The sequence below is a fragment of the Onychostoma macrolepis genome, chromosome 17 (assembly GCF_012432095.1).
Source record: "Onychostoma macrolepis isolate SWU-2019 chromosome 17, ASM1243209v1, whole genome shotgun sequence".
In the NCBI taxonomy this organism is placed as follows: Eukaryota; Metazoa; Chordata; class Actinopteri; order Cypriniformes; family Cyprinidae; genus Onychostoma; species Onychostoma macrolepis.
Window position 1 is genome coordinate 18857001 of NC_081171.1, and position 25291 is coordinate 18882291.

At 36.0% G+C, this 25291-nt stretch overlaps 1 protein-coding gene and 1 long non-coding RNA gene across 2 annotated transcripts; one reads left to right on the plus strand and one right to left on the minus strand.

The window, feature by feature from the left end:
* Window positions 1-744: 744 nt before the first annotated feature.
* LOC131523502 (uncharacterized) lies at window positions 745-8773 on the minus strand. Its single transcript, XR_009266792.1, has 3 exons — window positions 8710-8773; window positions 8379-8482; window positions 745-1022 (listed from the first exon to the last, which is right to left on the minus strand). It is a non-coding gene; the product is annotated as an uncharacterized LOC131523502 (long non-coding RNA).
* Window positions 8717-24630, plus strand: snx9a (sorting nexin 9a). Its single transcript, XM_058749950.1, has 18 exons — window positions 8717-8993; window positions 10773-10859; window positions 11396-11470; window positions 12161-12247; window positions 15793-15892; window positions 17236-17380; window positions 17468-17555; window positions 17740-17865; window positions 17974-18091; window positions 18228-18358; window positions 18614-18717; window positions 22119-22222; window positions 22388-22465; window positions 22581-22657; window positions 22886-22975; window positions 23243-23357; window positions 23489-23580; window positions 23680-24630. The coding sequence occupies exons 1-18, from the start codon at window positions 8982-8984 to the stop codon at window positions 23725-23727; spliced, it is 1677 nt and encodes a 558-aa protein (XP_058605933.1). The 5' UTR covers window positions 8717-8981; the 3' UTR covers window positions 23728-24630.
* Window positions 24631-25291: the final 661 nt, after the last annotated feature.

A 25291-nucleotide genomic window follows, 5' to 3' on the forward strand; every position in this document is an offset into this window, starting at 1 on the left:
TTTTTGTATAATTTTTAATTATATATTTCTATTGAGTTCTTTAATCATTTTTACTCATTTTAGTTTAAAAATGTTGTCTTAGACACCAGCTGAAATAGTTAACTAATAGCTATAAAAAAAAAATGTATACTTTTAGATAACTAGAAGTCCCTTATGATCACTAAATCTTCATTTATTTGGATCAAAAGTACAAACACTAATATTGTGAAATATTATTACAATTTAAAATAACAGTTTTCTATTTATTATTGTAAAATGTCTTTTATTTCTGTGATGGCAAAGCTGAATTTTCAGCAGCCATTACTCCAGTCTACGTCACATGATCCTAATATGCTGCTTTTTAAATTATTTTTATCAATGTTATCAGCTTAATATTTTTTGGAAACCATGATACCTTTTTCAGGATTCTTTGATAAATATAAAGGATAAAAGAACAGCATTTTTTCAAATATCATTTTTGTAAAATGATAAATGCTGTCTTTATAGTTTTTTTTAATTTTTATTAAATATAAATATCTTTAAACTAATATGTAAAACTCCACAAACTGTACTTACTGTAATAACAAAGCCTCATCAGCTTGATTCAAGTTTGATTCGAGTGCTGCCTTCATTATTAAACACCATACAACATTGTTTATAAAAACCTCAGATTTTCTCTACATCAAAAATGCCAATTGCTTCTCATTTCGCACAAATAATAGAGTTCAGACAGAGTACAAATTCACATCTCCAGGTGTGAGAGGCATTCAATGTGTGCAGGAATCTGAGGCGGGCAGGTCCCCGGCGAGTGGCTCCTTTTCACCCGGTCAGCAGGACAGGAGCCGAGCGAGCCAGCGGACCAGCAGGAGTGAGCCCCTCCTGGGGTAAAAAGCAGCTCCTGCTGCCCCTGCCGCACAGCACGGCTCCAGAGCTGGGGGCGAGACAGGGGGAGGCCACTTCTATTGGACAGGAGACTCAGCATCAGCCAATAGGACAGCAGGGAGCAGTCTGATGCCAGGTGCCTCATCTCCAACTACAGGTGGCTGCAAATACATAATCAATTCTGTCATTTCTCACCTACAACTGGGAGCTTGGATCAGTGTTAGACAGCTTGAGGTTCGTGTAATGAGCTTGTTGGACGGACATTGCTTTATTTATGTGTTTTGAGATTCTTAAAGCATATTCATCATTTTCAGGCTATAATCCTATTTATTACTAGAGGATAATGAATAATAGAGGATTCAGAAAGTATCTGATTTTCGCCATATACATTAAAGGGATAGTTCACCCAAAAATGAAAATTATGCCATCGTTTAATCACCCTTATGTTGTTCCAAACCTGTATGAGCAGTATGGAAATGTGCATATTTCATATGGAAGTCAGTGCCAGCAACTGTGCATGGTTAACAACCTTCTTCAGAATATCTTCTTTTGTGTTAAACAGAAAAAAGAAATCCATACAGCTTTGGAACAACATGAGGGTGAGTAAATAATGATTTATTTTATTGTATAAATTAATGCATTTTTTTTTTTTTATTCAAATACATTAAATTAATAAGTAAATTAAGATTAGTAATTAATTCATAATAAATGAATAAATTATTTTTTTGTTGTTATTGTTGTTTAACTGTGCATGCACATATTTTTTAAAAATACTTTCTATAGTACACACACTTAAATAAATGCATTCATGTTTACAAAAATGAAAAGAAATAATGGCAAAATATATCAAAAATAGTTGTTCCAAAAATATGGATTTCATAAATGATCTTATTTGTGCCTCCTATAATGATATTTTATTCAGTTCATTATAATTAATATGCTGACTCAACCTCTTTAATTAAGCGATAAATAAAAAAATTATTTAAAAAAAAGTATTTTAATTGATAAACAGTGGATAGTGGCCAATAGTTAACATTTTGAATCTAATAAGCAAGTGTAAAAGGACTGGAATGTGACAACATCTCTTTACAGATTCACTGTTCAGATAAGCTTTAGTGATGTTATAATGCTAGTATTCCTGTGGTATGATTCCCAGAATAAATCTCTATTATTTCTATTAGTGGCCACATAATCTGCAAAGTATTTATTAAACCAATTAGATTACTTAGAGTCACACAACAGTGCAAACCTGCATGTAAAAACTATTCTAAAATTAAATCTATAAATAAGATAAAAGATAAAGATTACTGTTGAACCCTTCTTATTTAAAAAGGAATTGTCAGTTAATTGTCAAAATGACATTGCCTTAAAATGGCTTTCAATTTACATAATATTCTCAACTGGACTGAGGTCTACACATCAGGAACCACAAATCGGGCTAAATATGAAGTAAAGTCGAGCTGTGCTTACTGAAATAATACACTGTTCACTCTGATGCCTGTCAACTAATGATCCGTTCTGCATCAAATACCCAAATACTGAGGTCACAGGCAAATTAATGAAACACAACCTACATGTGTTAGCCAATTAAAGAGGAGGTCAACCTCGAGGGAGGGCCTTTATATATTAATGGACTCCTCTGGTCTGTTGTATAACGGGAGTCAATATAGCTAGACGTGCAGTGTTGAACTGAAGTAACATGGAGTATAATGCATGGGAGAGTGAGATTATTATTAAAATACACCAGTTAAATATCCATATTTAAAATAAACAATGTAAAAGCAACACATGAGCATTGTTAATTAGCTTGCATTTTTTATTAGAAAATTAACTGTTCTCAATACCTTCACAACTAAATTTGATCGTGTCATATTTACTGAAGACATTGCACCTTGTTTTTATTATGAATCACAGTGAACTGAGAGGTGCAGTTTTATCATTAAAACTATAGTTTAGCATGTTAACAAATTCACATGTGTGATTTAAAATATCAAAACAGTACAAAACACAATGATTATTCTTGCACAGAAATAATTTAAATATATAGCATTCATGACCAGGAATGCTAACAACATAACATGTAATACTTTCACAGCAAATAAAATGAAATCAAAAACAGTATACTACTGTATATGGTATTATAACACCCTAACACAAAAGAACTATACTTTCCTTATATACTCATGATAAATATATTTAATTATTTGATGTATATTGAAAATATACTGAATAATATATTGTGTTAATATTTTACAATAAATTGAATATTACGTAATTCATTTTATATTCAATGATACCCTTCATAATATATAGATGCAGATAAAATGTGGTACTGTGTGGCTGTATAAATATATTTGAACATATAAATAATACATATTGTATGTTCACATTCATTTGGGAACATGCATGTGCAATACATACAATAATGAGGAAAATATATATGGTAATATATATATATCCATATATACACATACATATATACCAGGTTGCCATGACTTAAACAAGACAATCCAACAGTACAACAATCCTAAAGTTTTAATATATGTTTTCAGTAAACAATTAATTGCAAACAATAAAGTCGAATTTATGATTATGTTCAGCTTTATGTAAACCCATGTGTCATGAGTGTTTCAATAAAGCTGCTACACATAATAATGTGGTTATATTTTAGTAATGCCCACTATATTATGTTTTTACATATAATGTCTCTATAGCCATACATTGTCCATGCACATATTGTAGTATATTGAAAAATATAAGCACCTGTTCCCCATATATGGAAATGTATTAAACATTGCATTATATTTTCAAGTATATTTCCAATTTTTTGTTTCATAAGGGCAGTGCCACTGGATCATTCTCCATATCATCAGAGGTCAATGCAAAGGGAGATTTGCAATACAAGAACCTTTTCAAGCTCACTGCTGCCACAGAAAACAAGTAAAAATCACATATACATACAAATACATTCACAGATGCACAAAAGCACACACAAGTACAGATAAATTCACTGCCTCCTAATTGTCTAGGAAATTTTAGCTGTCCTCAAAACAAAACTTTCTAAATGGATAAAAAATGATACAAAATGTACTTATCATTTGCAAGGGTTTCTGCATGGCACGACTGGCTGTGAATATATTACTGTGTATAAGTTTACATTCATGCCAGCATTATTCTGAATGTATTGATCGGTCACCAGGATTGCTGATCAATGTTCTGAACTACTGTAGGTTCCTGCACAATAAACGTCTCTCACTAAACAAAAACTAAAGTAAATGAAACCATAATTAGTCTACATCATTACTGCAGTGTTCAAAAGCGGTGAGGAAATCCAATGGAAGAAGGGAGGGGTTTGTTTATTGAGATTTATGATCAATATGAAAACTTTGCTTTTAAACATGACGTGGGTTGAAAAGTTTTTGTGTTTTTTTTTTTTGTTTGTTTTCTGCAAGTGGATTTTTTTTTTTTAATTGTGGGACTTTGATGGCATTTCCACATTATGGGAACCACTTAAACATACAGCTGGATGAGGTTTGATGTATTTACTGAAATTCTGAATGTACCTGTAAGTTAAAGGGTAATAGTTAATGGGACACAATATTGCATAGTTTTTCTTTTCTTCTGTCTGGTTCACCTTGCAAACGAGCTAAAAAGAGCAAATTGCAACTTTATAACATATATTGTGTAAAATCTGGTCAGTTGTAATTTAGAAAATTAGAATTTGGTTTGTAAACAACATATTCAAGATAGAATAAATAGTATAAAATAGGGTTTATCTGGACATGCGATGAAAACGAGCAAAATCACGGCCTTGTTACTAATTACTGATGTTGCACCAGCAAACTGCATCCATTAACCATTTAATGGAAATCTTTTCGAATCTAAATGAGTGTTGATTTATTTGATGTGCATTAGCCTTTTTAACGCTAAAGGAAGAGAATACACCTGCGATGCTCTCAAAGATATCCCATTGACACAAGTGCTCTGAAACTGAACACAATGAACTTTCTGGCACACTCAATTCACCAAAAGTAATTCATGACCTCTGAACGCCGAATTTTCCTTGGCAACACGAGAGCATTGATAATTAATATGCCTGGGGTAATTTGCAGGTGCGGATCTTGATTTATTCTTAGCCCTTACAGGATACAATACCTCTGAAAGAGCAGGGGCAAATAATCAAAGAGCAACATTTCTGAGTCAATGAATTCAGGTTATATATAAATATATATAAAGCCATTTTAGCTGAAGAACACTTTAATAAACTGACTGTCCACCCTTTATTTGGGATAATTTATTGTGATAACAGAGGTTAAGCGACACACTCAATGTTTTATTAATCAACAATATGCAGATAGTTACCGACACATTAAAAACTAGAAGCAGTTCATTAAATCAAATTAAAGTGCATACTTCATCTGTTTTTGTAAGCTATTAACACCTCATAAATAATACATAGTACATGCAACTCATGCTCACAACCACAGAGGCCAGAGACTGAAAAAGACTGTGTTAGAGAGACCTCTACTGTTCGATGCGTGCAAAAGCAATTTCATTTCACTTCAGGTTCATGAGGGTCATTTTCACTTGTAGAGTGAAATATTATAAATATTTTTAAAAAAATAAAAATAAAAAAATAAAAAACTACAATCAGCAATGATTCTTGTAGAAATTTAGTGGATTTTTCAGAAAATGTTAGGTATCTTCTAACACACTTTTCACTGTTTATTTATATGCATCACAGGAGAATTTGTGATTTCTCTCTCTCTCTTTATTTATTTATTTACTATATATTTATTTATTCCACAACATCTAATGATGTATTGTGTTCGTTGGATGACAATTTGAATTATTTTGGAATAAAACTCTTTTGTCTTACTAAGTCAGTTTTCAAAAGCTACCATTTTATGTATCCTAATAGACTCAACTGAAATATAGTTTCACACTTTTGTATAATTTGACAAATTTGCAGCGTAATACCTTGATTTTCCTTTTTTTTTTTTTTTTTGTCACCATATATCACATTCATAATTGTATTCGCATGCTAATATTCATTAGCATAATGAATATATCTAATATGCTAATATCTCCAGTTCTTCCTGACATTATTGTCTCCTTTATTTACAAACACACACATTTTTTAACTTACATTTTACAGCAGTGAGATAGTCCTATTTTATTATTTTATATTATGCTTTGTTGTCATTATCATTTGCAATACTATTTTATATTTCCTTAAAGATGGATTTTATGACACAGCAGGGGGGGAAAAATAATGTGCAAATTACAAAAGGTGAAATAACATTTCTCTAAAGTTCAATTTTGTTTTAAAAAAAAGGGCTAAAAAAAAAGAATCAGCTTTGTCTGGTGTGCTGAAAATGACGCTACTGTGACATGATTTATAGTATTTCTAATGTATATATATATATATATATATATATATATATATACATACTGTAGATTAGAAATACTATAAATCATTGTCACATAATAAATATTAAAATGCTTTATATGTATTGTATGCTTTATCATTTAGACATTTATTCTTTATCTTTTTAATAGATTTTGAAATATAAAAAATAAAATTATAAAAAACATGTAAAAAAAATAATATATATATATTTGCAACACTTTTTTCAAAGTATTGAAGCAGTCTACTTTCATTCTATTATCAGTTATATATATATATATATCAGTTATCTCTTAAATTTGAACTATGAAAATGGATCAAATTCATATTATCATTAAAATGCAATGGTGAAGCTATAATTGATAGAAAGGACAAATAAAAACAAAACATGCTATTTAACTTGATTTAAGCCTTAAATTAGTCAGAAACAGGTACATTCTTTGTGTAGAAGTCGAATATTGTAAATATTTGTAAATATAGTTGCAGATGTGAGTGATATTTCATCATCTTTTTCTGTTGGGCAAAGTTACAGACAGAGAACACACATTAACCCAGAGAGCAACAAACAAAGATCACAGAATGCAAAGGGTGTATTAAATTAGCAGCAGCCCAGACGTCCTGGAAGATCTTCCAGCACCTGCATCTATCTCTCATTGACTCTCATCTCCCCTCACTCATCAGTATTCCCACACAAGAGAGAATCTCTGTTTGGGTGTTCTCCCTTCTGTCTCTCCTCAGGCTGATGTGGAGGACAGTGAACAAAAGTGGAACACAATCAGTACTGAGCAGCTGCTGGCATCCTGACCCCCAACCCACCCAACCCCTCTGTCTCCCACTCCCTCGCTCAGACACACACACAAAGCCTTGAAAATGACCACATAACCTTCACCAAACTGGGAATCTCCCTAGGCAACTGAGGGAGTTCTGCTCCGGTGGGACTGTATTCCAGTAAATCATCGGTGTCATGAGCTTACATGCACACACGTTCACCTACTTCAAGTCTTTCAAATGTGCTCGCAGTCTCTGTGCTCAACTTTACACGAATAGATAGATAGATAGATAGATAGATAGATAGATAGATAGATAGATAGATAGATAGATAGATAGATAGATAGATAGATAGATAGATAGATAGATAGATAGATAGATAGATAGATAGATAGATGTGCACAAGAATCTGATGAACATCCATAAGATGTAGGTTTTACATATGTTCTAAATAATAAACATCTTAAAGAGATTTTCTACATGTTTATTTAACATCTGATAGGAAATGTCCTAGAGATGTATTGCAGACAAGTAAACACTCTAAAAATATGTCTTCCAGATGTAAACACGTACATCAAATATACGTGTCTGAGATGTACATGTGCTATGGGTGTGTGTGTGTGTGTGTGTGTGTGTGTGTGTGCATGATTGTTTTATGCATTCATATTTTATTATTTATTATTACAAAAGTACACCAAAAAGTTACATTTTGTTATTAAAAATGGTCCAAAGAATCAGTACTGTCTAGTTTTTGTTGCGTGTGTTTTTTTTTAAAATTATTATTATTATATTTTTCAAACTACTGTCACAGCTTTCTTTCATTCTTTCTTTCTTTGTTATTTATTTATTCATTTATTTATTTCGTTACTGTCACAGAGAATCAAGGAGAAGTCAGGTGACAGCTTCCTCAGAAAGAATATACCAAACACAGTATCATCTGCAATAATGAAAAATACAGAATCTATTTTGACTCAAAATATCAATTTTGTGCATTATATAATTCTTTATAGGAGTTATAAGAGCAACATTTTTGAACAAACAAATGTCAATGACTTTAAGTATTGTACTCAAATAAATATATATAAATAAGCATATGTTGTGTGTACTATACACACAACATAAATAAAATATCAGTAAAAAAAATAATTTAAAAATTAAAGTCGAAAAGGAATTCAATGGCATAGTGATTGATACTAGATGAAATCACTAGCTTGGAAATGTGACTTTACCTTTACAGACCAGTAGATGGCGATCTTACCTCATTATGGGTGTACACATATTTGGTGCAGCTCCTTGCTTATATTTTCTATTTTTTCTCTCACCACCATTCTTACTCTACCTGTATAGTGTGGCAGTGGCCGTGAAGTCCTTCCCTGAAGAAGCCGTTCCTTCAGTAAACCTGCTCTGACACGCCTTAGCACAGTCACAAACAATCTTCCGTTGCTGCAAAAATATAAGCGTTTCAAATAAAATGCTTGTGTTAAATTAAAATAGTTTAATGACTAATAAAAATAATAATGATAATTTCAATGTCTAATAGGTTTTACAACATTTAAATAAATCCTAAAATCCAATGTTTCATTGCATAATGTCTCTGTTGTTTACTTGAGCTTTACTGGGCGGTGTGTGAGTTGGAGGAAGAGCTGCTCTGACAGCTCAATAAGTCATACATTTTGAGGCCAATGTGCTGAAGTTTTCCGGCTCTGAGTTAGGGAAAGAGGACGAGACGTTTAGATTTTCAACGCCCATATGTCGTTATATGGGTCAGATAACTGGATTTTAGCGAGCTATGTTGTGCTAATCGAGAGCGGTCGCTGCTGCATAACACAAAAAACAAACGCGTAATTTTCGCTTCATTTAGGGACAGAAAGGTTTGTTTTTACTACGTTTTGTTTATTTTAAGAGCTCATATGTTAATGGTGATTAAATTATTGATACCACGATGGCAGTGAAGGTAAGTTTTGGCACAACACTGGGATAAACACTACTAATGAAATGACTGTGGCGCATTTGTCTCATACGAACTACAGCCAAATTCATGTTGCACGTTGTAGACAAAGTTAATCAGTGTACTTTATTAATGGACTGTATTTTTAAGTAAAATTACCAACCGATAAAATAGGTTGTATTACAAAAAGAGCTGTATTTCCATGAAACGAATTCTAACAAAATGTTCGTTATAGTTTAGCAAGAGATTAGTTATAATTTCACTGATCTTGTGATCTGAACTGTATCGTACACTGTTTGCAAAACCAGTACCGATGCCCTGTTCCTAAACGAATTCTATTGAGTCAGGCCTTATAAATGAATCGTTTGAACCGGTTTGGTTAATTCATTCAATGACCGGTTCTCGAGTCAAGTAAACATTGACACGTCCAGCTCGTATAGTGCTCGAATCGAGGATTTGTTTAATGGAGTGAAAAAGTTACTTCATCAGTTATCAGAAATATGTACTGGTAAATATGTGAAGTAGGCTACAACATAAGTGTGTGGCAAGTTTATAAAAACAAAATAGCATTTTAATAAATATGCAAAAATGTTTCAGGCAACAGTAAATAGATTAGAAGGACTGTTATTTAATGTTAATCCAAATTCTATTTAGGTTCTAAATGAATTAAGCTCTGAACTAAACTGGGACAAACGAAACTAGAATTATGAATGTAGTAAGTGATAAAATTTACTTTTTGGAACTTGTATGTATTTGTTTATATATTTATTTTACAGCATGTATACAACACCATGGTGTCAGGGAACACGTGTTAAGTTAATTACTTCACAGTGTACAGGAATTGCAGGAATTTTTATTATATAGAGAGATTATTAAAATTATGTATAGAGCATTTTCAAAATTCCAAACTGAACACACAGCTTGAAATTGAAAATGAAATGCTGTTACTTAAAGTTTGTGTATATATTACTATTATCTGTTGGGGATTAGTACTAAAAATGTATTGCTGAGAAGAGTTTTGAAAAATCGTCACTTAAAACTTGCTGTATCTCAAAACCTAGTGAGCTGCGTTAGTAGTATTCAAGGACTTTATATGCAGGTTCTGAGTCATCTGGGTACAAATATACACAAACAGTCAGCTGACTCAAAACCCACCTCAAAATACTGTCTAGGTAGGCACCTCACTAGGTCACAATGAGACAGGCCTTTTGTGTTGCCTGTGTCCACCTTGTTGCTGTGAACAGGAACATGGTGCATCCTGTCAGGAACAGAACCCAAGGGAACATGTCACTCAGTGTACAGTGGTTTGGTCAGCAATATCATTCAATAAGCACGTCCTTTTGATATGGATAAACACTCAGCGCACTGGAAGCTGAGATTGGTTAGATGTGGTTTGACACAGAAAACCAGTTTTAATGTTTTGGTTTACATGTTGGTTGTGTTGTGTGATGGCTGGTCATGCGGATGAGCCCTCATATGTGAAAATGAGGCTATAAAATCTTCCAGCATGTAGTACGATGAAAAGGTGACATTGGACGAAAAATGTATTTCATAATATTTTCATTTGGGATCTGTGTGTATGCATTAGCAAAAATGGACATGTGTTTATATCATTCTTGGAGCAGATGAGGAAGCTTACAGTATAATGTTACACGTGTAACATCTACATACAGAATTGTTAGTCTTTTTCAGTTTCAAAACACAGAGGTGAAAGTTTTAGCCATGCCACACTGAAATATTCATGCAGTTACTGTTCTGTGTTACCCATATGTTTGCTGTGTTCAGGCTCAGGTATTATATGACTTCACCTCTGAGCCTGGCAACAATGAGCTGTCTGTTCAAGAAGGAGAAATACTCACGGTCACTAACCAGGTGAGCTTTAGCATCAGCACTGATGTTTCAAGCACTTGGCTCTAGACAATATAAAGAAAATGTTATATTCAAAAAAATTGGGGTCAGTAAGATTTTTTCATTTTTGAAAGAAATTGATACATTTATTAAGCTACAATGTATTAAATTGATCAAAAGTGACAATAAAGACTGCTGTATCACAGTTTCCACAAAACATTGTGGAAGCAGCATGACTGTTTTTAACATTGATAATAATAAATGTTTCTTGAGCAGCAAATCAGCATTAGAATGATTTCTGAAGGATCATGTGACACTGAAGACTGCAGTAATGATGCTGAAAATTCAGCTTTGCCATCACAGAAACGAATTCAATTGTAAAATATATTTAAAAAGAAAATATTTGTTTTAAAAGGTAGAAGTATTTCACAATATTACTGTTTTTACTGTTGCTGTTGTTATTTGTAATGCAGCCTTGGTGAGTTTTCATTCAAAAATCTTCCCAAACTTTTAAATTACATATATCATTTTCCCCCTCTGTTTTGCTGTATTTTATGTAGAATGTAGGCGGTGGCTGGGTAGAGGCTCGGAATTCCAGAGGAAATGTAGGCCTGGTGCCTGAGGACTATATTGAGGTAAGAAATACCCTAATCATCAGCTTTGCTTTCGATTTCACTTCTTTATGCAGAGGATTAGATGAAATTAGAACATTTTGTGTGATTATTTTTAGAACTCTAGAGAGGGGAAGGACAAAATGAAAGCAAACTTCTGATCATCTAGACCACATCAGTGAGCAGTGTTATTCTGCTTGCTGAGCTGATATACTAAAACGTCTCCAGTGTTTTTATTTTATTTTATAATTTTTTTTTTTTTAAGATTTTCTTGTTTTTCCAGTAGTCACATCATTGAAATCAAGGGTAATCTTTGAATGTGTGTGTTTCCTGAGTTGTATCCTAATTAGAAGATAAAAAAATGTAACTGATTAAAGGTTTAATTAGGTATTTGGCATACTTTTACTCCAGACAGAGTATATTCCCACATGTTCTGTGCGGTAGGTCTATCTTTATACCATAATTACCAAGATTTTTTACATATTCCCACTGTGGCCTTCCTGTAGATACACAGTCAGCTTTCCTCAGGCATAATGACATTTGAATGATTTGTTTTGTCATTGATTCATATGGAGGGAAAGTTTGAGTTATGTATGCATGGACTGCAAAAGCTATGGACTGGATATGACAAAAATATACATTATTTAATTTTTTTTTTTTACACAGGCTGTTTTTTCATGGATATATTTATGTGCCTATTATTATGTTTTGCAGATCAACCCTGGTTCCACACAAGCATCAGCGACACAATACACTGATGCTCAGAATCAAGGTTACAGCAGCAGTTCAGCAAACACTCAGGTACCACATCAACTACCACATAATCTTTGTTCATAATCTCACATTTGGAGAAGTTGTGGTGAGCTGTATAAAGTAGCTCAAATGTCTGAAATCTTAAAATATGGGTATCTGCATGCTCCTCAGTTCCTCAAATGAAATGTAAAGCAGGTATCTGTAAAAATAAGTAGCCACAACCAGCCAAAAAAAAACGCTATTCAAATAACAGTTTTGCTTCCTCATTTTCACAGCCAACTTTTACTAGAAATCCACACTCATTTAAGGAGAGTTCTGGTGAGCATAACATGCACAAAGCCCCTATGTGTCATCTGCAGTTGAAATCCATTTCCTGTGAAAGCAGGAGAATGAGAGTAAATGGGCCTCATTATAGCTCGGGACATTAGGCATGAAGAACTGTCTCTCTTTCTCTCTCTTGTTCTCTCTGCGGCTGTTTCTCAAGTAGGCTGTCAGATGTTCACACTTTGTGTTGTGCACATCGTCATTGTGCATGCAATAGTGTTTAAATGCTTAGCCATTTTTAGCAGTTTGCAGATAGATACGTCAGATCCATCTCACCATTAAACATTAAACTAAACCATTAAAGGGATACTCCACCCCAAAATGAAAATTTTGTCATTAATCACTTACCCCCATGTCGTTCCAAACCCGTAAAAGCTTCGTTCGTCCTCGGAACACAATTTAAGATATTTTGGATGAAAACCAGGAGGTTTGGGACTGTCCCATTGACTGCCAAGTAAATTACACTGTCAAGGCACAGAAAAGTATAAAAAAAAAAAAACATCGCCAAAATAGTCCATCTGCCATCAGTGGTTCCATCTGCATTTAATGAAGCGACGAGAATACTTTTTGTACGCAAAGAAAATAAAAAGAATGACATTTATTCAACAATTCGTCTCCTCTCTGCGTCAGCGTAGCGCCGTTTTGAAAAGCATCCGATGGACGCAAAGTGTGTACGCTATTCTCTGTCATCAGTAACGCATGGATACGCTGTTTCCGTTCAAATCAAAGTGTAAATAAACGTACAATACGTATCCATGCGTTACTGATGACAGAGAATAGTGTACACACTTTGCGTCCATCGGAGACGAATTGTTGAATAAATGTCGTTATTTTTATTTTCTTTGCGTACAAAAAGTATTCTCGCCGCTTCATAAAGTTCTGATTGAACCACTGATGGCAGATGGACTATTTTGGCAATGTTTTTTTTTTAATACTTTTCTGTGCCTTGACAGTGTAATTTACTTGGCAGTCAATGGGACAGTCCCAAACCTCCCGGTTTTCATCTAAAATATCTTAAATTGTGGGTTTTGTGGGTTTGACAAAATTTGACAAAAAAAAAGTGATTAATGACAAAATTTTCATTTTGGGGTGGAGTATCCTTTTAAACAGGCTCACCATCTATAGACATTTTTGGCAGAATTTTAGAAAAACTAAATTCAGGACAATGCCTAATAATATATATATATATATATATATATATATATATATATATATATATATATATATATATATATATATATATATATATATATATATATATATATATATATATTTATTTATTTATTTATTTATTTATTTAAACCAGTGAAATAGTCACTACCAGTAAACATTTGGACACATTTGTAAGTTCTTCATGATCTTAATAGCCTTATGTTTTAAAAAAATGTTTGTGCTGAAATACTTGATATTACTCATGTAGACAAATATAAACATATGAAATTTCTTTACGAAATCAAAATTTCTATTTTTAAAATATTTTATATATTTATTTTATTATTTTTAGCTTTGTTACTTATTTCTTTTTACTTAGTAGTTAAAATAGTAGAAAATTGTTCAACATTTTTTGGTTGTCACGATATTGCCATTCTTCCATTTGTGTTATTTCATTGTTTTGTATCATTATAAGAAGTTTACAACTAATAATATTAAAGAATAATTAAGTGTGTCCAGAATGGACTGGTACTGAATATGGATTCCAAAAAAACAAACATGTTTTTGCTATAATCTGTGGCTTTTATGTGATCATTTAAAAAAAAAAAAAAAAGATGCTTAAATTATAAAATTAATTCTATATAAATAATAATTATTATTATTAAAAAATAATGATAATACTATTATTAAATATCTAGTAAAGGCTATTAAATTATTTGGTTTTATGATTACATTCAATTACATTCGGCAGGAGATTTAACTGTACACATTGGATGGCCATATACTGAGTTTACCTCCAAGAGATGAAGCCCTTGCAAGAAATTGAGCAAATGGTACAAGTAGTGAAATGACGTATCTAACAACTTAATGTTTCTGTCAGCCTTCAATGACTCGGTGACATTTAGAGTGATCCACAACACCAAAGTACTAATAACGATAAACACATGAGTAATGTTGTGCTCAGGGAAAATTGGTATAGACGGTCTTAATTGGTGAGTCCAGGAAGCGAGACAAATGGTTTTGCGTGGCTGGAAGTTAGTTTTTAGCAGCATCAAGGTCAGGTCTATTGATGGAATTGGCCATTAAGTCTTAGACTAATGGACAGAGATGGACTCAAGAGCCTTTGGCCTTTTAGTTCTTAAAGCACATCCAGGCCTTTTGTAGCGGATTTGAGAGAACTATATTTTTATACCGTATATTCAATTAATGTGACCATTGGCCATTTATACAAGAAGAGTAACTCATATATTGTTGTTATTGACTTTTTCATTATGAATGAACATAATAATGGTTTCTGCAAACATTTTCTACGTTTTGTGAATCTTAATAAAGAGAGGTTATTTGGTTTTGTTTTTAGTTGTGTGGTTCATGGTTTAAAGTAACCTTTAAAATAGCAGGGCGACTCTCATTATTGCTGCTTTAATTCAAATGTTTATAATTCGTTCCATAACATGTGCTTATACTGAGTGAGTACATATTAAAATCGTGTACACTAGAAAAACAACTAAAATGCCAGCAAGAACTAATCATTTCATGCTTTAAGGCAAATGTTAAAAGTTGAGTATGTGTTATTAGTAATCTTGAAAATATCTTTACAGGAATATCTTTAGTACTGAAATATCAACACTGCGTTAGTTTTAGGTGACCTTGGCCTGTCTGTTGTTTTGTATGTTATAGGTCAGATATGGTGTCATGGGAGAATGGAGACACACAAGCAAATATTATGTGAGAATTTGAATATGAACAAGGCCGTAGCATTTTGTTTATATGGCCAACCCGGCAAGAGTGAATCGCTGTAATCTAGTTGCAACAAATGACTGATATTTATGGAACCTATAAAAGGAAGTGGGTGGAACCTGATGTTCCTGAAACTGTAGTGTATTTGGTTATTCATCATTTGAGCAGACACTTGACTTTAAATGGGTCATGCAAGGAATAGTTCCAGCACTGGTAGGGGAAAAGCTGATATAGAATCCACTTTAAACTTAAAATAACAACCTGTATAATTTAGGCAACCTCAATACCTACAAAATGGCAAAGCAAATGCCTTGAGGGGTCAGCATGGATGTAGATTTGTTCAAAAGAATGATTTAATGTTTTATTTTATGTGCCTGTAGGGGGTTAATGGGAATGAGGCTTGGACTGCCACGGCATGGTCCAACAACAACCCTGCGGACAACTGGAACTACGCTGAACAGGAACCAGCAGGCAATAATGGTAAGTGGAAAACATTTACGGTACAATCTCCATTAAACATTTTATGATTATCTGTCTATATATCTATACTTCTGTTCAAAAGTTTGGGGTCTGTAAGATTTTTATCCAAAGAAATGAATAATTGTAGGAAGGGGTGGGCGATATAACAGTAAACACGATTAACCAGTATAAATATGACAACCGGTAGATTTTGGTCTATCGTCTCTAACATGGTTACAGGCTCACATGACATTTCTGTGCTAAGTGGTCAATTCGGTTTAAAAAATTATTTTAAACCACTGAAATGCAATCAGCAGCGAAAAAAAAGTCATTTCACTATATGCACATTTTGCTGTTTGAAAGACTGTTTCTGAGCGCTGTTAGAGAGAACGCGGGAGTATTATTCGTAGGAGTAACGTTATTTTTGCCGCATAAGGTCTTTATGATTTTGATATCATAAAGACCTTATTTAAAGCAAAAATATCTAGGCCTATATTGTGATCTATATCGTTATCATGAAATAAAATTACTAAAATGTGAAATAAAATTTTGGTCATATCGCTCACCCCTACTTTTAGTAAAGTGTATGCAGGAGAAGTGCATATTCAAACTTTTGAATGGAAGCCATATAACCTAGCTCAAGTTTAACTTGCTCCTGTTGTGAAAGTGTATAGTGACGTATTTGTTATTAGGGCACATGTACATATTATAACATTAGCAATGTTGCTGCTTTAATGTCTACAGCATGTGGGATATTCATGTTGTCTCTGTTATCTGCTTTGTTATGAGAACTTTGATTCTCTTCTAGCATATCATAGATAAAGTCATAAATAAGCCCTTTATGTACTTTAGGTAGCCAAGTACTGTATGTGAAAGTAAGTGGATCTTTTCATTAGTATGGTATAGCCATCACTACAGTTGTTCTGAAACATGCTTCCCACAGCGAGAGTGGTATATTCACATTTGCACAAGGAAGCAGAACCTTTTCTGGCCCCTCCAAATGCATTCCAGTATGAATACCCTTGTGAAAAAGAAGTACACCTTAGCATACTCATAAAAAATTGTGCATAATGGACATCATTCAAAATTGCTTCGACTATCTTTTTAGAACATGGTAAAAATGCATTGCTGGATCTTCTGAATCAGTATCTTGGAACACAGAGGTTCTCTTGTATGGCCTCCTAGTATAAGTAGGAAATATTACTGTAAGCAGGAAAAAGGATGTTAGTTATGGTAATACTTTTGAAAAATGTAAATGCATTTTGTGTAAAAATTGTGTCAGTATTTTGATATACACCAAAGTTTAGTTTTTCAGTATGTTATTTACTGTGTGTGATGGTGATTGTTGTGTCATGTGACTGTAGGTTCTGTCTATTCATTTGATGAGGAATGGGACGATGATTCTGATGATGGAAAGTCGACAGTCGGTTATGGAGGTTCACAGATGGAAGAGGGCGGAACCATGCAGCGGGGCGGGGCTCACTCTACTATGAAAATATCCCTCAACAAGTAATGTTTTAGTTTTGATTACTGCCAATATTAATATTTCATCAATAAAATAAACTTTAAAAATGCTCATCCCATCTTTTCCCATAGGTTTCCAGGGTTCTCCAAGACCCCAAATCCAGAGGTGTATCTGCTTACCAAGAACATAGCTAAAGGAAATGACAAACTGCCAATTTATGTAAGTTATTTGTCTTTGTCATGTGATTTGATTTGATCCCATGCCTGAAGATTGATTAGATAGTTAGTTATTCTCTGTAACAGAATAATTAAACAACCTTGGGTTTGTTTTAAGTGGTATGGTGAATGGATACATTAACATGTTTCTGATTCATTGAGAAAAAAGCTGAATGTTTATTTTGCAGACGGGTGAGGTGGGTCCAGTATGGTTCTATCCACAAATTCAGTTAGATTGTGTGGTGGCTGATCCCAAAAAGGGGTCAAAAATGTACGGCCTGAAGAGCTACATCGAATACCAGATCACACCTAATGTAAGTTCCTTTGAAGCACTTCTCAGGACTGCTTAAAAAATATTGACTTACTGTAATTGTTTTGCTAACGGGTCTTGGTTTATTTTTATGTTTAACTATTTTTTTCAGACTACAAACAGACCGGTCAATCACAGATACAAACATTTTGACTGGTTATATGAGAGGCTGGTAGAGAAGTTTGCCTGTGCTCTGCCAATCCCATGTCTACCTGACAAACAAGTTACAGGTGAGCAAAGCAAAAAAGTTACAGTGATATCTCTGGTCACTTTAGAAAAGCTTCTTGTTTTTTTTTTAATAGTCACCAATAAAAAGTGTTTTTTCCTGGTAGACTTCATAGCATCTGTCTTCTGTTTTTTCTTTAGGCCGATTTGAAGAGGAATTTATCAAAATGCGCATGGAACGCCTGCAGGGCTGGATGTCCCGCATGTGCCGGCATCCGGTGATCTCAAACAGCGAAGTTTTCCAGCTCTTCCTTAACTACAAAGATGAGAAGGTGCGTTTGTTAAAATATGTAAAATAGTAATGGACATGTAGTTTTATATACTGAGTTAAATACATAGTCAGACAATAGATATTACAGCTTGAATATCTGTTCTGTTCTGAGTATTGCCGTCTGTTTGCTGATTTTGAGATCACATCCTTTAGAAGTGTGTTATACATTAACTTTGACTAGAGAATAGTTAAGTTCAGCATGGCAGTTGTGTGTGTGTGGGAGTGTTGTGAGTCGTGTTTTATTTGTTTCTTTCAGGAGTGGAAACTAGGGAAGCGGAAAGCAGAGAAAGATGAAATAGTGGGAGTGAAAGTCTTTTCCACCATAGATCCAGAGCTCCCAGAGTTAGATCCTGGTCAAGTGTGAGATAATATATAACTTCCTTAATTACTTTTTTCTAAAATTTTTAATTCATAGTTTTTAATTATGTAAAAATGATTGTCCGTTATTTATATATTTTAATATTAATAATCATTTAAAACTGTTGTAATTACGAATTATGGTTAGTTAAAATATATATATATGTGTATATAATGCCATTCAAACGTTTGGGGTCGGTAAGAATTTTCTTGTCAAAAGTGACAGTAATGACTGTTCCTTTTCAGTCACTCCAAGTCAAGTCGGTGACCGAATTGGGATCTCACCAGAGAGACCAGTCCACTTCGAGTGTAACTTAACGAGCCAATGGACACTGATTTTGCGGTATTTTGCATCTGTCTGCCACACCCGCGGGTATAAGAGGCAGCAGGTGCACCGCATTAATTCATCTTTTTGCTTCGGAACCGAGCGGTGGTGCATCACTACTGGTCTTCCCTCCTTCGAGTGATTGCAGAGACGAGTGCGGGCGTTACGGCGCAGCAGCGGTGGTCGTTTTCTCACAGGAGAAAAAAAAGATCGTCTTCTTGCGTGCTTAAGCACTAAAAGAGCAACATGGGCGATCATGTCTTTTTAAAGATGCCTTATCACCCGTGCGTTTCTGGGTGTGGTCGTTTCCTGGCGCCTCAGGATGGTCACGATCGCTGCCTCATGTCTGGGCATTCAGCACGCTGAGGAAGCTTTTGTGGATGGTTCATGTTCTTCTTGTGGGGACATGACCATCTCGGAGTTGCATAAAAGACTCCACTATGTCAAACATGGCAGAGTCCCTCTGCCGCAATCCAGCATTCGTCCCGGCACCCGGGGCAGCGCTGCGTCTGGTGGAGTCAGAGTTGATTTGAGGATCACGGTAAGGGCTTCCCCAAGTGGAGTTCCCCACCCCTCAAGCACTCCGCAGCCGGTGGAGCTGCCGAAGGAGTGCGCTGGGCCCTCAGCTGAACAGAGTGCACCACGTGTTTCCTTCGGTGCCCCCTCTGACGACCAGATGTCGATCGCTGTATCAGGGGTGAGCCTTCTCTCTCAGGGGATTACGACCCAGCTGCGTTGCTCCCTTTGGGTGTGGTAGCGTTGTCCGAGCCAGACCCAGAGATGACGGCCATGCTTTCCGGGCTGCCGAGAATGTCGGGCTCATGTGGAATCCTTCACGGTGTCCTGATCCTTCGAGCCTACATGAATGGTTTCTCGGTGGGGAAGTCCCCGCTTCATGTCGTCACACGCTGGGCTGTCACAAGCCTCAAGCCGGGTTCCTGCGTTTCCTCCCGCACGAGGAGGAATCAGGTGAGTGTTACACTTCATACCCAGACCCCGCCCCCTGCCGTCACAGGCCCCGGGCCGGGTCCCTGTGTTTCACCACGCTGCCCCACCGTGGGTACGTTGGTGGCCCCGTTGGTTCCGCTGGCATGGTCTCTCGGAGCCTGGCTAGCGCTCCCCAGTCCGTCCCGGTGGCTCCTGCGGACCATCAGACTCGGCTACGCGATTCAGTTCGCCCGGCATCCCCCCCCAAGTTCAGGGGCATCCGGTTCACTTCAGTCAAGGCATGAAAAAAAAAAAAAATTTTGGATCTGCGAGTTTTGAACCGTGTGCTTCCCGAGATGCCGTTCAAGATGTTGACGCAGAAACACATTTTCGGGTGCATCCGTCCACAAGACTGGTTTGCAGCGATCGAACCTGAAGGATGCGTACTTTCATGTCTTGATCCTCCCGCAACACAGGCCATTCCTGCGATTCGCGTTCGAGGGTCGAGGGCATATCAGTACAAGGTCCTGCCCTTTGAGCTGTCCCTGTCGCCTCGTGTCTTTACCAAAGTAGTAGAGGCAGCCCTTGTTCCCTTGAGAGAACAGGGGATGCGCATCCTCAACTATCTCGACGACTGGCTGATACTCTGTTACAGAGGACGGCAGAAGGGGAAGGCTGTCTCCAAGCAGAGGATGGCCCACTGGATAGTGGATGCCATCACCTTGGCCTATGAAGCACAAGGTGTGCCCTGCCCGCTCAGGCTGTGTGCTCTCCACTAGGGGTGTCGCATCGTCCTGGGCGTTGGCTCATGTTGCCTCACTAGCAGACACCTGTAGAGCTGCCGGCTGGGCGACTCCTAACACGTTTGCTAGGTTCTATAGCCTGCGTGTCGAACTGGTTTCCTCTGTGTTCTCACCTCAAACGGGTACTGGCACTGAGAGGCCCGGTTCAGAGTCGGCTTGCGGCGTCCTTACGCCTAATTCTCCAGAGAGTTCCCTAACTGGGCAAACCCTGTCAAGTCCTCCAGCACTCCGGCGGCCAGACGTGGCGGAGCGTCCGGCGCCAGGCCTGTCAGCTAATGAATTCTTGAAATCTGGTGTGAGGCTAGTGCCCATATGAGTGGCCCTGTGGGATCCCATATGTGTATTTCCACGGTACAGTTACTAGGGCCGTGTTTCCCCTGGCATTCTGCCATCTCTAAATAATGCAGCCTGAGCCATCTCAGAGACTTCCATGTGCATTGGGGCCCTACGGGGTTACTTCACATGAGTAAATGTCACTTAACCCCCTCTGGGAGGAGGTGACTCCACAGTGTGCCTCTTCCAGGTGGAAGGGCATCCTTTCCCAGTGTTATCCAAGTCCTACTGTTGGGTTGCTCGAGGAACTGCAGTAGTTGACCTTCTCTGTGTAGAGCCAGGTCCTATCGTCTGCCTTATAGGAAGGTCCAGGGGGCCTACACAGGGCACTGGAGGGGCAACTCCTGTGGCGCTTTGGTAGGGATCCCAATTCGTCGGTCACCGACGTGACTCGGAGTGACCGACTGAAAGGGAACGTCCCTGAAGGAGGGAATGGAGACGTCACGTCCCGTCACCACAGTCGCTGTACCACAGCTGAGCTGCCGGGTCACCGGCTCGGCTCCTCAGCAAAAACATTAATTAATGTGGTGCACCTGCTGCTTTCTTATACCCGCGCTGCGGGGTGTGGCAGCCAGATGCGAAATACCGCATGCCAATGTCCATTGGCTCGTTTAGTTACACTCAAAGTGGATTGGTCTCTCTGGCAAGGTCCCAATTCGTCAGTCACCAACGTGACGTCTCTGTTCCCACCCTTCAGGGAACGTGGGTTACATACGGAACGGAGACATTGTTATATTAATATAAAATAATATTTTGAAAAATGCTGCTCTTTTGGTGTTCCAATTATCTAAGTATCCTGCTGAAAAAAATAAATAAATAATAATTATTTTTATATATATATATATATATATATATATATATATATGTATATATATATGCAGCCTGAGTGAGCACAACAGACATGTTTCTTTCAAAAACATAACATTTTACCAACCCAAAATTAGGTTATATTATAATTTCTTATGATGTAATATATTTTTTAAATAAAACAATGGTCTTATTTGATATGATTGTAGGGAGCAGAAGTATGAAATGTACAGCCAATTTACTAGATCTATGGAAAACAGTGTTAAAGAACTACTGGCTGTTGGGCATCTTCACTGGAAGAGATGTACAGGCCGTGAGTTTGCAAACTATATTTCCTTATCACCACAGTAACTCTATACTTAATCAAGTACAGTCAAATTGTATATGTAGTTTATTTAAATCATTACTGTTACTGTCTTGTGATTTTTATTTTTTTTTTTTTTTTAATAGTAAAAATCTTCTGCTTTTAAACCGACAGCATTACAAAAGGAGTATCGGCAAATTGGAAAAGCATTTCAGAACCTATCATCGTCTTTCAACACTAGTGCATACCCAAGTAGGAAACTGGAGCTTTGTTCATTAAAATGCTCTCATAGACATATAAAATAGTTTTGATTACGTAATGATTATCTAATTATGTTTTGTTGATGTTTTTTGTACCTAATTTTAAGGGGAATCAACTCTGACGGAAGCATTGACTGCAACAGGAAAAACATATGAGGAAATAGCAGAACTCGTTGCAGGACAGGTATCAGAAGTACAATATTTCCTGACATGAATACTTCAACAAACCGTTCAGTCCTTGAACCTCTACCGGTGTCATTTACTCATCATTAGCAAGTCTCCTCACATCCTGTGCTGTTGATAGAATTGTAACCACAAGGCTACCCAGTGATAGCAACATCCATGATAGCTGTTTTTAGCATTATCCATGAGTTTAAACATTTGTTTCAATGAGATAACATTTGTTTATCAGCCAAAAAAAGATCTACACTTCCTGATGGAGACAAACAACGAATACAAGGGACTACTGGGCTGCTTCCCTGACACAGTAGCAGTTCACAAGGTATAAACCATTCACCTTTTGCCTTTCAACATTTAGTGTTTTACTTTTTTCTTTAATTTAAATTTACATTTTGTAGTGGCTCCTGACCGTAAATTTAGGTGGGGCAGATTATTTTGTAAACTTTATATTCTAATCTCTGAACACAAAATTTTGGCAGAGATGTCCTTGCGTTATCCTGTGGGTGGCGCGCTAATGTTGATTGACAGGCTCGAAGTAATGTTACACGCATAAAATGCTGTATTATATAATACAATGTTTTCCCCTCAGGCTGCCATTGATAAAGTAAAAGAGGCTGATCATTTGGTGACGATGAATAAGATTTGCCAACAAGATAAACACATTATGGAAAAGAACCTCAGCACCATGTCTTATGCATTGCAAGGTACATTAGTAAAGTGTTGTCTGTCAATGAAAGACACTTTGTCACAGTGGTCTTTTATACGTGCACCTGTGTGCTTAATTGTAGTGTTTGTCACACACGTGTAATCTTAGATTTGCCATCTGTTTCTCTAGCGGAGATGAATCACTTCCATAGCAACCGTATCTATGACTACAACAGACTCATGCAGTTCTACCTGGAGGAACAGGTGAAATTCTATGAAACGGTGAGTGGTGGGATTCTAGTTTGCATGGACACCATAAACATGACATATGTAATGCAACATACTATGTATGCAATGTTCTTGTGTGTTCTGATTGGATAGATTGCTGAAAAGCTGAAGAAAGTGCTTGGTCAGTATACCACCATCTGAGGACTCGCTCTAAACAGCAATACTCATCAAACTGTGGAACATCAAAAAAGGATGCTGCTTTTGCTTTTTTTAATGCTAATTCACAATTAACCATCTTGTTTTCACAAAATTCTGTATTGTTGCATTGTATCATATAAAATATAGGTTATAAGGGAACAAGGTTAGATGTGCAAATCATCATTCACCAAATATTTTGTTCACAGAAACAAGTGAAATACAAACCTTAACTGTTACTTAAGCTAATGTAACACTCCCCGATGTTAAAAGAATAGTTCATGCAAAAATGAAAATTTTCTAAAACATTTTTAGATGAGTTTGTTTCTTCATCAGAATTGATTTGGAGAAATTCAGCATTACAGCATATCACTTGCTTTTACTTCACAAGAAGTAATTGATGGACTGGAGTCCATTTGTGGATTATTGTGTTGTTTTTATCAGCTGTTTGGACTCTTATTCTGATGGCACCCATTCACTGCAGAAGATCCATTGGTGGAAAAGTGATATAAGGCTAAATTTCTCCAAATCTGACAGTTAGTAAATTTTTTTAGCAAATTTTCATTTATGAGTGAACTATTCCTTTAAGATATTTAATTTTCTCTGTGTAAACTGAGGTCTCTCAGGGACGCATTCACTTAGACTGGGCCTTCTAAACCAAATGAGTTTAATAACATCTTAAAAATTATCTGACATGATTTTATTTTATTGTAGTACATTGTGAAATTAAATATGTCAGATATTTAGAAGCAGTATGTATTGAATGAAAGCAATAAGGACATTGTCTTTTACCTGTGGTAAAATGTTCTATGCAAAGCAAAACTAAAAATGTCTCTTCGTCACACTCTGTGTATAAAATGTGTTTTTAACTAGCCCTCCAGTGTGTAATAAATATTTCTTTATACCTTTCCAAGTCTGTGAGGAGAGTTGTGATGGCCATGAATGCTCTGCATTTTCTGGCCTAGTGTCAAAATTGATTTTGCAGATCTAGCAAGAGCACAAAAATATATTTTTTTGAGAAGATGGTAGAAATACCCAGTATTTATGCTAGCTCAGGGTAATTTGTTTCTCTTTGAAAGAGGAAATAAATCTTTGGCTTTAGAAAGGAAGATGAGGAAATGAGCATGATGACCTCAGTGTGTGTGACCTCAAGCCAGGAAACAATTTCTCCCCCAATTCTGTTTCCTTCCCTTAACATGGGACAGCTCATTCTAATTTTTTGACTATAAGGAGTCTCTTATTTGATATTTCTTCTGGGACTTTGTAATGCAAATAATCATCAAATCATGTGATGCCCCTCAAAACCTCTTTTATTTCAGTGCCACATTCATTTGCTGGTCTGTTCCACCCTTCCTGTTAGTGTGTGATAGGCAGAGAGAGTCTTTATGGATGGTGCAGATATGTTTATCTCATAAAGTAGTCTGAAGCTTAAAGCAGAGAGGTAGAACAAGGAAAGTCAAACATACAGCTGTAGATAATATAGCAGGACATTTCTCAAAAAGACATTTTATGTATTCTTATTTACAAAATGTAAACAATGTTGTGAAACATACATTTAGGCATTACAAGG

Bases quoted from the DNA above. Each gene is read 5' to 3' on its own strand.
- snx9a (XM_058749950.1), top strand. The intron at 17,556-17,739 runs GTAAGTTATTTG...TTTATTTTGCAG, and splicing joins ATGACAAACTGCCAATTTAT to ACGGGTGAGGTGGGTCCAGT. The intron at 17,866-17,973 runs GTAAGTTCCTTT...TATTTTTTTCAG, and splicing joins AATACCAGATCACACCTAAT to ACTACAAACAGACCGGTCAA.